Source organism: Vipera berus, assembly GCF_964194415.1.
Source record: "Vipera berus genome assembly, chromosome: 3".
In the NCBI taxonomy this organism is placed as follows: Eukaryota; Metazoa; Chordata; class Lepidosauria; order Squamata; family Viperidae; genus Vipera; species Vipera berus.
The window spans coordinates 160,187,188-160,205,906 of record NC_138204.1 but is presented as its reverse complement, the minus strand read 5'-3'; the positions used below and the strand labels follow the sequence as shown (position 1 = coordinate 160,205,906).

Below are 18,719 nucleotides of genomic sequence, written 5' to 3'. Positions count from 1 at the left end.
TTTTTTTTAATCATCATGGTCTTTTATAAAATATTATACTTTAGACAAAAGGGCCTCCTATTTTTATTATAATTTGATACAGTACTCTCATGCAAGTTTCTTGAAAATAATTCATGCCCATCATTGTTCCTAGTTAAAGAAATAAATAAGCAGCTTTCTTTAACTGTAATAGTGGAGTATTTTATTAGTCTTTATTTTTAAACACTTTAAGTTCAGGGCAAAAGAAGCTGTGTAATCTATAAAAAGTGGCCTCTTAGAATATATTGGAGGCCTAATACAATACTGTACATTTTAAAGTATTGCTCTTGATCTCCTCTGTTTCAAATATTCAAATAAAAGGAGTAGGTGTAAATTAGATTAAAAAGAACAGACATTGAATACATTGATGAGCATTAACAATAGTAAGAGAAATTAACAAAGAAGAAAGGAACAGATTCTAATACCTTAGAGATGCAGAACACAAAAGAGCCTCTTGTTACTCAAGGACCAGAAAGTGAAACCATTATAAATTAGGTATTCATTAAAACACTAGATATCAAAGAACATGAAAAGCGCTACCTCTGGGTATTTACTTTCTACTAGGTTTACTGGAAGTCTGCCACATTGTAACATTATTTCTAGAGATAATGTAGGGTAAAGTTGCTGTTACAAGTAACTCGGTACAGTCTCCTTGCTCAATTCCCATTTTATCTGAACATCTGTCTGTTCCTGAACACCTCGTGGGGTCCCCATACTGAAATAATTTATGTTCTCTTAAGGGCTGGGATCAAGTTGGTTAGTGAATATGTCATTGAGACAATTAGCACACTGATATTAAACCAGTTGCAAATGCTAAAGAGGGGCTGGAGGAATATCAAAGGAAACCTTGTCAGTTTTACTTTAATACCTGACTCTAAAACATGGCTAAAACTGATATTCTAGGGCATAAAAATGTATTTTTCTTATACAAGATTTACTTTAAGAATTTAGTTCAGTTCAGGGCTTCAGTCTGGTACATGCTTAGCTCAGAATAAAGCCTATTGATTTAATGAATTCTAGTTCTAAATAAGCACACCTAGATTATGTTTATCAATGAAGCTGGTATTTGTACCCACACCAACTTTGCAATAGTATATAATACATGATCTTGAAAAATAATTTAGTACTAGAAATGTGCTATTTTTTTCTGTCCAAACTATTCATGTGTTTTTGAGATTAAGAATGAAATTGGAGACACAAAATTCTCTAAAAACTATGAATGTTTGTCACTATTCTATGTTGTTGTTCTTAGTTGTGAAGTCGTGTCCAACCCAGGGACAACGTTCCTCCAGGCCTTCCTGTCCTCTATCATCTTCAGGAGTCCATTTAAGCTCATGCCTACTGCTTCAGTGACTCCATCCAGCCACCTCATTCTCTGTCATCCCCTTCTTCTATTGCCCTCAACTTTTCCCAGCATTAGGCTCTTTTCCAATGAGTCCTTCCTTCTCATTAGATGGCCAAAGGATTTGAGTTTCAACTTCAGGATCTGGCCTTCTAAAGAGCAGTCAGGATTGATCTCCCCTAGGACTGACCGGTTTGATCACCTTGCAGTCCAAGGGACTCACAGGAGTCTTCTCCAGAACCATAGCTCAATACTTTGGTGCTCAGCCTTTGTTATGGTCCAACTTTCACAGCCGTACATTGCAACTGGGAGAACCATAGCCTTGACTATACGCACTTTTCTTGACAGGGTGACGTCTCTCCTTTTTAGTATGCTGTCTAGATTTGCCATAGCTTTCCTCCCCAGGAGCAAGCATCTTTTAATTTCTTGGCTGCAGTCCCCATCTGTGGTGATCTTGGAGCCCAGGAAAATAAAATCTGTCACTACTTCCATTTCTTCCCCATCTATTTGCCAGGAATTGAGAGGGCCAGATGCCATGATCTTGGTTTTCTTAATGTTGAGTTTCAAGCCAACGTTTGCACTCTCCTTCTTCACCCGCATCAAGAGGCTCTTTAGTTCTCTATCATAAAAACAAATATTTATTTATAAATAAAATGAGGGAAAACCTACAATATCGAAGTTCTGTGTTATCATATTCAGGTGGCTGCAATAAGAATTTTCTAAGGATAGTAATTTTTATTTATTTTTTTTGCTGTAGATTTTCAGAAGATGCTGGCTGGTTTTCAAGAAAGCTTCAAGTAAAGGGCCTCGAAGACTAGAAAAATTTCCAGATGAGAAGGCAGCATATTTCAGAAATTTTCATAAGGTAAGTATCAACTATTTTAGGCAGAAAGCTAAACCACTTTTGACACATTTGAAGTGGAAGCAACATTATTTGATGCTGTTGAAGTAGGTTCAGATAATGAAACATGATTGCCTTCTTTCCATCCTTTCTATAACCATGCACAATTAATTAATGATAAAGTTTGTAATCTATACTAATTACTGTAACTGCAGTTCAGTATACCGTTTAAACACAAAATATCAGTGTGTTTAAATATCTGAAGTCATTTTCTTAAGAGGTTAACAATGAAGATTAAACACCTGCCTGGCACTGAAAAGATTTTGAGAAAATTCATGTATAAAAGTACTATAGTTTAGATATTGGACGTTTGCTATTTATTTTCTGCCATTTAGTAGATGGAAACTTTTCCATTTGTATATCATCAAAAGAACTGTAATTCATTCAATATTCTCCTTAGCCTGAGTTTACTTAGATTTCTTCTAAGGCTGAGCTACATTAATACAGTGATTTTGAGCAAGAAACAGCAAATATAATTTATATAGTATAGCAGCTCAATAGAGTTGAATGTCTGCATATTTGAGTAGATGTCTTACAGTGAGCTTCCTATGAATTAACTTTAATATATTAGTGAAAGAGCCAGACTATAACAATTTCTATATGATAGTTTTTTTCAGGGGCATGTTTCATGGTAGCTGAAAATTGTCTAGCAAAAACACTATATGATCAACCATTTACGATAGAATGGATGAAATGCCCTCTTGGAATGAAGTTTTATAGTAACCACATAGAAAAAGGCATTTTACTCCTATGTACTACTACCTACAAACATATATATTATAATAAGCATGCCAGAGTTTTAACATATCAGACAAATTAAGGTCCTATATTCATGAACTACATTATCTTTACATTTTTCCTGGCCTTCGGAAATTATTTCCAAGAAAAAGGTACAAATCATACAAATTTTATAGATATACAAAAATTCTATATTTTGTTTAAATGTTCAACTATCATCTTCCTCCTAAAATATTTGCCTACTAAACTTGAAAGACATGGTTTGGTTTTGATGAGGGCATATATGTCACACAAATTAAAAAGTGACTCTAAGTTTATTAAATTGCATTCCTTTCTTCAACCTCTTGCTTGAATTTTGGGGAAAAAGAAAGTTGGTAGACTTCCTTAAACTCTTGTAGTGCTTAGCTTTCACTGAGAAAGAATATAACTGAGATAAGATATTTCATCAAATCCCATTTTAAAGGACTGCATAGAGTTGTAACTATTACCAGGTATTTGGTAAAACTTCTTTCAAATTTTATAAAATATATTTCTTATTATCCGGTAGAGCTGAAAAATAATCCAAATTAGCTTCAAGGACAAGTATGGGTACCACTATTAAATATAGTTCAAAGCTAGACCTTAATCTCAGCACAGTCAGTAGACATTTGTTAATTGTTATTTAATTTATACATTTAATTTATACTTCATATCCTGATTAAAAGGAGGTAGTTATTTCTCTAGAGGTTTTATTGGTGTTTTTGTTAGGTAGTAATAAATTAAGGCCATGTTTTATTGAAACTTGGGTGCTGTTTTTTTATGTCAGGAGATACATTTCTTTAAGACGAAGCATTGGTGTTAACAGCAATATCAAGCAATGCTGTTATGCTTGATTGGCAAAGATTTTATTCTTTGCCTAAGGCAGAATAAAAATGCAGACCATTACCATGAAATATATGACAGATCTATTATTTAGGACTTCTTCCTGGCATTGTGCCCACTATAGATTACTCAGTTTGTTTAGTAGCTGGCAACCATTGTGTGCCTTAGAGTCTTTCTTTGGTCACCTGCCACTTTGGTCTTTATTCTAGGTCCTTCCTCCTGGAAATATTTGGTAGGTCTTACAGGTAATCCTCAACTTATAACTATTTATTGATGACTGTTCAAAATCGCAATGGCACTAAAAAAAAGTGACTTATAATCGGTCTTCATATTTATGACCATCACAGCATCACCATGGTCATGTGATGAAATTTGGGCATTTGGCAACTGCAATGTATTTACAATAACTATAGCATCCTGTTGCATCACCATTTGTGATCTTCCCAGCTGGCTTCTGATAAGCAAAGTCAATGAAGGAAGCTGGATTTGCTTAATGATCTATGATTCACCTTACAATTGTAATAATATGTTTAACAGCCACGGCAAAAAGGTCACACAATCAGGCATGACTTACATAACAATCCTCTTACTTAGCAATGGAAATTCTGATCTCAGTTGTGGTCCTGATTTGAGGACTACCTGGATTCTCAGGGGCCTCTTAGAAGACTATACCATCTCACTTAGTCTGCTGCAGGCGCCTTTTCAATGGCTGTTCTATTGCCTTTCCCAATCTCTTAAAAAGAAACTTCAGCTTCGAACTGAAGGAAAAGTCCCCCCATGCCATTTTGATGGTGTTTTGTGGGAGTATCTTAACTTGTATCTCTGTTATAATCCCACAACTCTGTTGTATAATTCTGCTTTTGTTTACGGAACTTCATCAGCATAAGAAGGTGGGGATGTTTAAAAGCAACAGGATTTTGGAGGAAGTTGACAAGAATTCCACTCCACTCTCAGCGAGATTTCTTTCTTTCATGCAGTTCTAATTCCTGTACCCATAGAATTTGTTCTTCTATTTTTTTAAAAATTCCTTGAACCTTCTCTCTTTGACATTGTTAAAACAAAGTAGGAAAGCATACAGAACATGGCTTTTGTTCGAACCCTTTCCATCCTTTTAGTAACACTCATCATCGGAGCTATTTGTATTGTCTTCTATGTAACAGGGTAGCGCTGCAACTGAAAATTAACCTGCCATCAGGGTTCTGCACTGTGACCACCCCCTCCCCCTCCCCCTCCCTATTTTCAGATCTGAAACCTTCTGCTTGCTTCTTTTCCCATATCAAGTCTCATGAAAAGAGAGAAAGAGAGGGAGGGAGAAATAGTGGGGGAATGAGCAAATTTGTGGTTATATCTTTAGAGAAGAAATGGAAGAGAACAAATTAGTTGAGGTTTTAAGGAAAAAGAAAGAAAGTCTTTGAATTTTCAGGCCTTGGGTGGCAATGCCTAGTCAAACTTGTCTGAACTCAGAAACTAAAAAAAAAGCCAACCCTGACTAGAACTTGGTTGGAAGACTACCAGCGAATTACAAGGCTAGGCTTAGAAACTGAAACAGGTTCTGTAATCTCAAGTATTGGCCAAAAAAATATTTTTGCAACAACAGATGTAACCCGTAGCTAACTTTGGCTGCTCTTAGAACCTAAGCAGAATTGGCTGGTTGAATGGGGAACCACATAAGAATCCCATAATTGTTGGCTAACTCCACTGCCTTGGTGGAGCAGTGGGCTAATGCCTCCTTAAGTAACACCAGCTGCCTGCAATTAGTGCAGGTTCGCATCCCACCAGGCTCAAGGTTGACTCAGCCTTCTATCCTTCCAAGGTAGGTAAAATGAGGACCCAGATTGTTGGGGGCAATAAGCTGACTTTTTAATAATGCCGCTTGGGGGTGTGTGTGAAAGCCCTAATAAGCAGGCATATACATAGAATGAAGGCTACTGCTAAGCTTGTAAGCCGCCCTGAGTCTTCAGATATAAATGGAATTAAAATAAAAATAAAATAAAAATAAAAAATAAGCTGGGAAGTTGAAAAAAATGCTAAAAAGAAGGCAATAGAGTGCTATCAAGGAAAATGTATGGATATAGCCACCAGACGTTTAGGGAACCTTTATTTTTCATACAGTGTTCGAATTTTGTTTTAATGCCATCGTGATACACAATCAAATGTAGTCAGTCTTTTTTTTTAATTCAAAAGCATCTGTTTTGGATGATGGAATTATTTTTTATCTAAGGATAACTAATGATAACAGCTCTTAAATCTGTTATTTTGTTTTATTTTTGCACAAAAAATGTATAATTTGCATTTGCATTCATTTACAAATAGAATATGTTATTAAAATGTATTGGTGTTGAAATAATTAGTGCACACATATACCTAAAACAAGTTTATTGCATCTGGCAATTGTACTAAAAAATCTCATTGTCAACCAATATAAGTCATTTAATTTGAAATCAAGTGAAAAATTGATTTAAATTATTTTATTAAAACAAATTAATGGCAATTCTTTTATAAGAAGTTGCCTCAAACAAAATGAAATTTAAATACATTGTGCATTGTGAATACTTTCTATTGTGTTCCCTAAATACCATACTTATTCTTATCCCAAGAGACCTTGAGTATTTTTATGGTGATCAATGTACCAGGAAGATAAGGAAGAATGCTTTGGAAGCATAAGAACGTAATTGCGTTTCTAAATGTCCTACGGTCATGCAAAGGAATAGAACATTAAAGAGGAATCTGATTTGTGATGTGTGCCATGTGTTCAATTAATGTAGCTTGAAAAATAATGGCAGTTGCATATATACATATGGCATGGTGGTTTCTTCAGTCAACAAATTATGAAGCCCACCACACCTCATAGAAATACAACATGCTACTGAGGTGCTCATCTGGATATTATATAGTATGAATAATATTTACCTTAGAAGATTAGCATACTTGAACAAAACAACTGGAGTCATTTGAGATTTTATAGGCTATTTAACTCAAGCTGTCAGACTTCACACCAGGACATGACTCAATTAATTTAGAATCCTTTTTGCACACAAAAATAAAACCATATATACAACAGATGAAAGGCCATCTGCAATGCAAAAAATTGATGTCTCTAGATCAGGCATGTCAAACTGTTGGCCTGTGGGCCAGATGCATCACAACGAAACCGCGCCCACCCCATTGCCGGCAATGGGGAAAAAGTGCAATACATCGTGTTATGTATGAGGATTAATAAAATACAAGCAGCGGCTCGCTGTTTCCATCAGGTGGCACTGTATTGTGACAGGATTGGCTGATAAGTGCCCGGCAGGAAACTCACATAAAGGGATTGGCTACCTGTGTACCTAGCCAGAGATATAAGGGGGTACAGGTTGCTCCTATTGTCCAGTCAGTACTTCCACCAATAAAGAGCTGTTATGCTGAACCCTTTGTCTTTGTATTGCCATGTGGTCAAGAACCCACTACACAATACATCATGTGATGTCACATGACGTCACAAGTTTGACATGCCTGCTCTAGATAGTTGAATGCTCCAAACTAAATTCTAGACCAGGCCTGTACATGCAGCCTGCCAAGCACCCTTGGACACAGCACAGACTTTAAAAAAAAGTAATAAAATCACCACCACTGCCCTGAAAATCATGTTTCCTAGTGCCTCCATATCTTACCATGACCAAAGGTCCAACATTGCAGATGCTCCTCTAGTCACCAAATCGTTGATTAGCCCACTAGCATTCCTTTGCAGACCACAAAGATTTTTAATTTATCAGTGTGGGACTTTCCCTTCTACAAGTTGTGCAGATCTCTTCTAGATTTTCCTCTTGCCTTTCTGAGTTAACTCCTTGGTCTGTCAGTGAGCAAGAATTGACTTTGTAGGGAAGCATATTATCATTTGATATTTAACATATGTTCTACATTTAGTTCAAGCTATTGCACCATTGCACTCATTTCACATGCTAGTAAAGTTATGCTTAAAATCCTACAAGCTAGACTCCAGCAGTATGTGGATCAAGAATTACCAGAAGTACAGACAGGATTTCGAATAGGCAGAGGAACTAGAGATCAAATTGCCAACATACGCTGGATCATGGAGAAAGCTAGGGAATGCCAGAAAAACATCTGCTTCTGCTTCATTGACTATGCTAAAGCCTTTGATTGTGTGGATCACAACAAACTGTGGCAAGTTCTTAAAGAGATGGGAGTACCAGACCATCTTATTTGTCTCTTGAGAAATCTACATGCGGGTCAAGAAGCAACAGTAAGAACTGGACACGGAACCACTGATTGGTTCAAAATTGGGAAAGGAGTCCGGCAAGGCTGCATACTGTCGCCCTGCCTATTTAACCTATATCATGAGAAAGGCAGGGCTAGATGAATCAAAAGTTGGAATTAAGATTGCCAGGAGAAATATCAACAACCTAAAATATGCAGATGATACCACTCTAATGGCAGAAAGTGAAGAGGAACTAAAGAGCCTCTTGTTGCAGGTGAAGAAGGAGAGTGCAAAAGTTGGCTTGAAACTTAACATTAAGAAAACCAAGATCATGGCATCCGGCCCTCTCAATTCCTGGCAAATAGATGGGGAAGAAATGGAGGTAGTGACAGATTTTATTTTCCTGGGCTCCAAAATCACCGCAGATGGGGACTGCAGCCAAGAAATTAAAAGATGCTTGCTCCTGGGGAGGAAAGCCATGGCAAATCTAGACAGCACATCACCCTGTCAACAAAAGTGCGTATAGTCAAGGCTATGGTCTTCCCAGTTGCAATGTATGGCAGTGAAAGTTGGACCATAAGAAAAGCTGAGTGCCAAAGAATTGAGGCCTTTGAACTATGGTGCTGGAGAAGACTCCTGCAAGTCCCTTGGACTGCAAGGCGATCAAACTGGTCAGTCCTAGAGGAGATCAACCCTGACTGATCTTTAGAAGGGCAGATCCTGAAGTTGAAACTCAAATCCTTTGGCCATCTAATGAGAAGGAAGGACTCACTGGAGAAGAGCCTAATGCTGGGAAAGATTGAGGGCAAGAGAAGAAGGGGACTACAGAGAATGAGGTGTCTGGATGGAGTCACTGAAGAGCTTAAATGGACTCCAGAAGATGGTAGATGACAGGAAGGCCTGGAGGAACATTGTCCATGGGGTCACGATGGGTCGGACACGACTTCGCAGCTAACAACAACAACTACCTTTATTTACCAATTATATAATATCGTATGCAATCCACATGGCGAGTTTTGGGGCAACTTACAATAGAAAAAAATACATTTTTAAAATCATAAGATTAAAAACATAAAAGCATAATTAACCAGAAATTCACACACAAAAACATTAAAGATTACCAATAACTAAATGAAAGAGAATTTATTATAATTATAGTAAAATGTAGTTAAACAACATTCGAAGATACCAATAAAGAATTACATCAATAAGAGCAGATAAACAGTTGGTTAAAATACATTGAAAGTAGTCACAGTACATTCTTAGTATTTCTAAAAATGAATTTACAGGCTGAAAATCTCTTTGCCTGCTTGTTTCAGAATTACATTAAAATTGCATTCTTCTGTATTCATGATATTTTCCATCCTGTCAGGTCTATTGAGATTGTTTGAAGCAATAATTACAAATATGCATGTTCAGTGTATTTTAAATGCCACATGAGAAAAAAAAACATACGGTAAGACTTAAAACTATGATACCGATTTGAAAATGTTTCATCCTCAAGGGTTAAAGATAAGGGGAGGAATAGAAGTGTGGGTGATATTTTCTCATTATTAGTGAACATCAGATTTTTATAGCATCATTTGTGATAGAGGAAAATGTTCTGACACTTTTGTTTTATGGTATTTTACTTAGTTTTACCTCTATTTCATTAACCTAACAGCTGGTGAAATCATTTTTCAATGCTATCTGGATAATTTTAATGTATTATTAAAATGGTGAATATTAGTCTTTAAATAGCACTTAAACTGTACCGGGAGGTTTGATATATGAACACCTTTCTCCTTCTCTCAGGTTTTTAGAAACTGCATGGCAGTCATACATTATGTTTTGGCTTTTCCACTATGCAGTTGGCATAGAGAATGTAATTTTATTCTGTTGGCAGACTTTATGGATTAGGCAGCAATTCTGCAGTTTTGGCAGTGCTACTGGTATGTGTTTTGGGAAACAAAGTGAAATATCTTGGCTTGATGATACTGCCTCATTGCCTGATGAAGCTACCAATATGCATAATTTGTGCTTATCAAGTAGATTGATTGTGTTGGCTCAAAGAGACAGTGTCATGCTTAAGTATGTTCTTAAGTAATATAAATAGTGCAGTCATTCAGAATGTGTTCTTTTTCCCCCAGCTTTGGGCACCATATAGAATTGAAGATTCAAGTGCATTTCTGCTCTGCTTTTATCAGACTGGTATTGCATAGTACAGTAAAAGAAGTGTATGGTACTAAAAACCTTTAAAACGGTTAACAAAAATAAAATGAAAGTAAAGATTAACTTATTGGAAATTTTTTATTTTATTTTTATTTCTATAGTGCTGGACTATATCACAGAAGCAAAGAATTTGACACCTTAATGACTAATAGAGCTGTAATGATATAAGCATTCATAAAGTTGACTCTACTTGTTGGAGTGATGTAGAGTTTTAACTGTAAAAACTTGAGCAAAAATGTCTTTAAGGTGCTATAAATCAGCTGTTAAAATTCTTGTTGGTTAAGATCTCTTAAGTTCTCCTGTCAGATATCCAGGAATCAAATCAACCAGCTGCTTAGTGCTTTTAGTTTGAATTGAATTGTTTCCGAAATGACCATTTAGGAATGCTTTGCTTCTTCAAAAATATAGAAATATTTCATTGGTAGCTCTATCTAAATTATATTTTCTAAGTTCTGAAATGCTAGTGTCATGCCCTAATCACCTTTTTCCATGTATCTATTCAGCATTTAGATTTTCAGATGCACATATCTAATATTGTATTGTGATCACTAGTTATTTTCTGTTACATATAGAAAAGATTTTGCAGACCTTGATAATAAAAAAAAGTAAAAGTTTGTTTGGGACCTTAGGAACTAATATTTGACTTTGCACTGTGGCTTTGCTTAAGAAAAATCTCATTAATTCGAGACTTTAATTGCTTTTCACATTTGTAATAATTAAGTGAAGGTGGGAATTAACTCTTTTAAATTTGTAGCTAAACCCAATCACTACTAAAGTGACAAGAAGTCATATAGTTGCTTCTCAGAATATATGTATTACTATTCATGTTGTGATTTGTATGTGTTGATTTTATACTGTGATATGTATATGGTTTTTTGATGATGTGGATTTTAACATTGTAAGCCACCCAGAATTACCTGTGTGTGAGTTGGGAGTTTGTTTAATAAGAATAAGAATAAATCATATATTCAGCTTGTCCAAGGTCGCAAAATTGATTATAAACAACAGTACAATACAGACACCAAAATGATTCACTGGAACATCTGTAAAAGTTATCATGTACCAGTAATGAAAAATTGATGGGAATGTAGAGTTAAAAGAAATAGTTGAAAATGAGCAGGTTAAAATATTAAAATATTTCTGAATACATAACATCCCAGATATAACTGTGGTTGAAAAGAAGAAAGTGATGTGGCAATACCAGGGATAGTAGAATAGAAGACAGAATTGGAGAAAATCATAAAGTATGAGAATTGAAAGTCAAAACTGAAAGATCCCACTGGTTCTTAGTGCATTGGGTGACATACCAAAAAATCTTGGATGACACTTAGAAAATTAGTTCCTTGACAAAATTTCATCTCTCAATTGCAAAAGGCTATACTCAGATCCACACATATTCTGGGTTGACATATTACAACATCCTAGGTCCTTGAAACAACTCCATATGCAAGAAGACCAGGTAAAAAAGAACGGAAAATTTTTGGAAATAAATATATATTAGCTTAGGAGGAACATGTATTTTAAATAGTATACTGTCTTTTTATTTTTCTTTACTCTTATTCTTTTTTCTTTTTTTAGTCTTATTTATTCCTTAAGAAAGTTAAAAATATTGGGATGGCTTACATGAAAAATAGACTTAAATATTTAAATGTAATTAACTTTGAGAAAATCTTAACCAGCAAACATGTCTTGAACATTGTGGGAAAAATACAAATGTTATACCCAATTGTTATCTATCAAAACAACAAGAATTGTATTAACTTAAGGTTGGCAAAAGAGAACATTATGGGAAAAAGAGGAAATCAAGTAAAGCTATTATGTGGATTATAGATCATAGAAACTAACTGTTATTGAATGTTTTTAAATGTAAATCCAGACAACACACTTTTTTACCAAATATTAAGATGACTATGTTAAAAAAATCAATAAAATATATTATAAAAAAGAACTTGCAGCTGTGACTTCACATTGTTGTGAATAGGGAACAATAACAATAATAAAGATAATACTATCAGTGATAGGCGCATTGTGTGCAACCCAAAACAACTGGAGTACCACTTAAATACCATCAGCATTAACCAAATTACCATCAGTCAATTGCAAAAAGCAATTTTACTTGGAACAATTTACATCCTGCAACAATATCTTTAACAAAAACTCCCAGAATTCCATGCTGGCTCAGGAATTCTGGGAGTTGAAGTCCACGAGTCATAAAAGAGCCAAGGTTGCCTACGCCTGATCTAGGTCCTTGGGAAGAACTTCTAAGGTGGACAAAAATGCCAGATCCATTCTAAACATGTGGATAGCTGTGTGAACCATATCAGTAATCATATATCATATATATTCTTTTGTATATTCATTTATATTTCAATTGAATAAGGCATAGCATGAAATGCATAAAAATTAAATTGAATTGCATTGCATACATTCATACGGTAGGTATCAACCAGAAGGATTCAAAAGAAAATGGCAGTATTGTGTTACTGATGTATGGGAATATTTAGGAATATTTAAATATTAGTGTAAATATTTAAATTAATCCTTTAATTCTAAAGATATTTTGAATATATCATTTCCATTCCACATTCCAAATTAACACTTTACTATCAACATCAAATTGTACCACCCAATTAAGACAAACAATAATTTCTAATAAGTACATGCAACTCTTTTGAGATGAAATAAAAGAGATAACAATTTTTTAAAAAATATCGTTGCAAAATTTTGAATATTGAAGATCATCCAAGTATGTTGCAGTTCATGCATAAATACATTCAATTAAATAGGTTCATATAGCATTTTAAACTCAATTTTGCTCCATTTCAACAATTTTCATTAGGAAAAAGTAAACATTGTTTTGACTTAGAGATGCATATATAGCTGGCCTTGGGAACTCAAGTTAATTATAACAGACCACACCTGAACTATTAAAAATGTAGGTCCTGATATCAAAATGGCTACTGTGTGAAGACTGAAATTTTTCCAGAAAAAGTAAATCTTTGTACCAGTTACAACAGGTTGAATTTCATAGTTGCACACCGGACTGTTCATATTCAAAACATTTGTAGAAGACAACATGATGGGCATGGCAGCATGATTGTATTCCTCTGCCCTCTATGCAACATCAACAAACTTACCAAAGGGGGAGGGGAAAAGAATAATTACTCCTTGCTTCCCCTGCAGACACCGCTGAATAAATCAGTAGTTTTCATAACACATCATGGTGTTTGTCTATAAAATATTTACAATCAGGGCTGAACAATTCTGTTGCCAAGTTACATATGTCAGTTATTTCCAAAGAAAATTGACACTATGTTTTCTGCCATTAAAAATGTGTCTCACATTTTTAAACTAGCCTCACATAAATTTTTCCAAATGGCTTGGAAAATTCTTAAACATTTTGGACATTTCAGGATTGTGTAAATACTTGTTTCAAGGAAGAGAGGAAACCGTTCCCCCTCATTCTGCTTCCATTGAGATCTGATTGGTAAAAAAAAAATCATTTGCTGTTTAATCCTGCTTTCCTACTTAGCTACTTCTACTATTTTCTTGGAAAAGGCATAATTCAGAGACTATATCAGTAAAATGTGAGTAGACAAACACTCCTAATTCTACTAGACTGTCCATGAAACAAAGGTTTATCAATTTATCTGTACTGTTTTCTTCTAAATTCTATTTAATAGGTTTTTTTTCTTTTGCTGATTTTTGTGAATGAGGTATTTTTGAGGCTTTATCTATTTTCAGAAGATTTCAGAAATTTTTGAGTTAATCTGAAGTAAGATTGAGGCTTTTGTTGATCCCTAATAGAAAATTATGATAACAACCATTTAAAAATATTCTAATGAGTTCAAAGAACTTTATCACATTATACGTTGTGGAGCTAGAAACAAATAAAGGCAAGTAAAAGGATTAAAAGAGATCAAAGTTTGAATGAAAAAAAACACTATCCTTTCATGTACTGTGCAATTAATTTATAGATTTATAATATATTATGATAGCTTTTAACTTACTTTAATGGCCTAAAATGGTTAAGACAATCAACACAGAAAATTACTCAGTGATCCGAGGTTTAGGATTAGATAGCAAAGTATGTACAGTGACAACATAGTTTGTCTTAACTGTATTTCTAATCCTAGATTTCTTGGATATGTTATAAAAGACCAATATAAGTAATTTTCACAGTTATTAAAGCCCAGGGTCCCATGATTTCTAGCTTAATTAGAAGTATTTTTCCCTCTAGGATAGCAAACACATTTGATCCTAGTTTTCAAACTTATTTTTGTAGTAAATTCTTTTGGTTCAGCTTTTATAAGAAATTATAGACTAATAAACCAAGACACTTGTTTGAGCATATAGTTTCTCCCAGTGGGCCAGGAGTAGTACTACTGAATTGGAACTATAATCTCTGTTGAGGGAAGCATTTTGGTCTTATTTAACCTTATCCTTTTTTTTAGCATGTTTTTCTCAAGTATGGGGATCTATATATGAGTGAATCGTGTTTATAACTTTAATAAAAACAAGAATTATGTAATTAAACTACATGGTATGAATAGGTAACGCTTAGCATGCATTTAGTTACATTTTATCAGGAGAGACAATAACAGATGTGGCACATTCATGTATGGGCTCAAAAGTAAAAATTCCTGAAATATCAATGTAAGGGCAAATAACATGTTCAATATATACTTCATTGATTATACAGAGGCTCTCAGTTCCATGGACCCTGTAACTGCAGAACATCCCATTGTCCTCACCTGAAACCTGTATACAGGATAGAAAGCCACAATCTGAATGAAACATGTTGACACACATTGGTTACTTGTCAATGAATGAATGAGACAAGGATGTAGGCTGTTACCTGACTAACCTAATTAACCTATGCATCCTAAATAAAATATCTTACTAGAGCAGCTATGAAGGTCTTTCATGGGAATAAGTTTAGTAAGAAGCCAGAATAGAAGATTCTTGTGGTGGCTGGGTTAAGCAATAGTTCGATAACAAAATCTTTAGTACAAATCTTAAGTTACAACATCCAATATTTCCTCTCTTTTTCCCTTAACATTTACTGTCTCGTATTAAACTAATACAGTTCTTATTATATCAACTCAGTAAAAACATCATTATTACATTTATCAATGATTTTTAACTTATACGTATCTTAATTATTTTTATATTCAATCTTCATAAACAATCCATAGCCTGTTATTAATTTTTCCCAATTTTTAGTTTCCCATCTATTCCAATTTAACCTTTGATATTTATAATTTTCAGGTTTTAGGTAACCAAGATTTCCTTTATCTCAATTCATAACAGAATCTAATATCCAAAATACATATTTTATCTATTTGAATATAAACTTGTTCTATTTCCTAAAAGTTATCTATTTCCCACCATATTAAATCATCTACTTAATAATACAGTATCTCATTTAATAAATCAAAACCATTGTATATAGTACCTGGGTTACAAACATATTCATAATAATTATTTTTTTTTCTTTTAGGTCTAATTTTTAAATATTAAACAGATAAAATCCTTATTTCCAATTGATTTCCAAATATTTTAAATCTAATGGCCAGAATTCCCCTTATCTCAACTTCTCTCTTTAACCCTCTAATTAATAATATAAAATCTCCTCTAATAAATCAAAGCCCCAAGTTTCTTCAGCCTTATTCTGGCTTTCTTCCTTTGCCAACTAGGCTTCCATATCAGTGCTTTTAGATCATCAAATAGATCTCCCTCTATTATTATATATGTTATTTGAAATAAAGGGGACCATTTAATTGCCATTATTTTTGAAGGACTAGCCCATTTGTATTCACAAAGTTGTCTTCCTATTATTCCAATTCCCCTTGATTGCCCTGATATGTTTATCTTCCATTCAATCTGTTCTTCTTCTTTCTCAAATTTCTCCTGATTTATATAGAAAGTCTTTTTCATTTTCAGTGTTGTCACTCCATATTCTGGATTTTCCATTATTTGTTGATCAATTGAGTCCTCTAATTGTTCCACTTCTTCTGTTATCTTCTGCATTGTTAGTTCTTTGGTTGTAGTCAAAGTTTGGGTTTGTGTATCTAAGCTGGAGTCTTGATCTTTTATGTTAGGTCTTATTTTATCAGAGCTGAAAGAATGGTTTCATGTATTGCTTTCAACATGGAAAGGATCTTTTCCTGGTCTTCATCCATCTCTTTCACATGTTTATAAATAGTCTTTATAGTAGAAGTCGTTTGTCAAGCAAGATTTTATAGTCCAAGGTATTTCATCATCTCATATAGTAATCAATATTGCTCAAATAAAGAGATAGGAAGGCAATTCCCCACATATAACTCTGAAAGTCAATAAAGGTTTACATTCACAGTTCAAGTAGGCCAGTTATGCCGCCAGCTGTTCTCTTACTGCTGAGTTTCTCACAGGTCAAAACAGTCTTATCTAAGGTCTGGGCTTTGAGCCAAGTCTCTGTTAGGAAATAACAAGTTGTAATACCAAACTTCACCACAAGATGTCACCAATGCCGTTTAAGGGTTTTTAAGTCCAAAATTTTTATAATCCTTTTTCCAATTTTATTTCTTTTTTGCAAAAGCAAGTCTCCAATAAAAATAGGAAAAATTTTGGTCCCCAAGTTTCAGGAACATATAAATCCAATTAGATTAAAATTGTTCTTTTAATGCTTTAATTCTCCTGGGTAGTAAGTCACCGCTATTCTTAGAGGGTAGGATAGAAATTCCTTTCCCTCTCTCCTCACAGGGGAAAAGATATTTCAGGCAGCTTTTACAGGAAAAAAAAGTACTTAGAGTAAAGAGAAGATTGGATCTCACCCAGTTTCATCCGGGTTGCTTCCGAAGTGCTTGGTGATAAGTTTGATTTTGGCTGTCTGCAGCCTAGTGATGGGCCATATTACTATGGTGGTCTTTCGTCCGCCAGTTTGGAGGGCTGCCCCGGATTGAGCAGAAGGGCTGCCACCCTCCCGTGATCAAGTGGGAGTCCCCTCCTTGCTCGTTGCCCCTACAGGGTGACTTTACACCCTTTCCAGGGTCCCCCAGCGAAGCAAAACCAAATGCAGAAGACAGAGCTCACCTTCCAGTGGCCATGGAAGCCGCAATGGCAAGCCAGAAGCCCAGAATAGAAGATTCTTCATATGTTGATAGTCAGCATTACCAGCTCAAGAATACATCAGATAACACTGGTCACTGTTGACTTCATATATTAGCACTGGAAATCCACCATTCCCAGAATATTTACAAATTGTGATTTTCATTAGTATTATAAAAAGGCTTTGGTGCTGTGAAAATAATGATTGTTTATAATGGAGACTAGTGCTGTCAGACTGACTAGACATTATAATCATAGTAATTTAAGCCCAGAAGCAGCTTTATGTCCAACAAATAGCAAAATGTATAATAACAGTGCTGGGGTATGTAGAACTATTTTAGATATCTAATAGTCTGAAGTCCTTGTGTGACTTGTCCATATAAAAATCAAATCATATATTTATTACAAAGACAAGCATAAGAAGTGTGGCGTACAGTCAGCTGAAGACCATAGAAAATATATCTGTCTTAAGAATAATCATAATTATAAAACAGAAAATGTAGATAAAATAAATAATAATAAATAAATAAATAAATAAATAATAATAAATAATAAACCTTTATTGTCAAAGTACAACATGTGTACATTGAGATTAGCTGAGCCTCCCCCCGTGCTCTCTCCCCCCAACACACAGTGACAACAAACCCTCCATCCCACCACACTATGTGAACCAACTACACCACACACCGGCCTCCCAAGTCAATTCTGCATAAGATTATGTCCCATTTAAAAGCCTAACAGCCCACGGATAAAAGCTATTTTTCAGCCTGTTGGTACGGCTGGCTATATTCCTGTATCTCCTACCGGATGGTAGGAGAGTAAAGAGATACCGTCCAGGGTGTGAGTCATCCCTGAGAATCTTCCTCACTCTTCCAAGGCAACGAGCTCTGGCGATGTCATCCAGTGGTGTCAGGGAACAGCCCACAATGTCTTGTGCTGTGCTCACTACCCTCTGTAATACTTTCCTATCCGCGGCTGTCAGACCAGCATACCAAACCACAATACCATACGAGAGGACGCTCTCTATAGTAGACCAGTAAAAGAGGGTCATTAGCTGTTGTTCTACCCTGTTCTTCTGCAAGACCCTAAGAAAGTGAAGCCTCTGTTGGGCCAAAAGCATAAAATAAATCTAAAAGGAGAAGTAGGAGCATTAGATAGATATAGAAGGTGCATAAAAGTTGGGCAGAATAGATCTATCACACCACACATTGTACTGTACCCTAGTATGATGGGCATAATGAACGTAGGTACTCATTAAGACTAATTTATGATACAGGTAATCATATGGTGGACTGCTGCATAGAATTTAATAATATTACATGACATATCATGATTAATACCTGAAAGCAGCAGCAAGGTGT

At 34.9% G+C, this 18,719-nt stretch overlaps 1 protein-coding gene across 1 annotated transcript in view; it reads left to right on the top strand.

The window, feature by feature from the left end:
* Positions 1–18,719, top strand: part of DOK6 (docking protein 6) — a 211,075-nt gene that overhangs the window by 109,038 nt on the left and 83,318 nt on the right. The window contains exon 2 of the mRNA XM_081324042.1: positions 2,118–2,225. Coding sequence (XP_081180168.1) covers positions 2,118–2,225 — 108 coding nt within the window. The remainder of the gene's footprint in view (positions 1–2,117; positions 2,226–18,719) is intronic.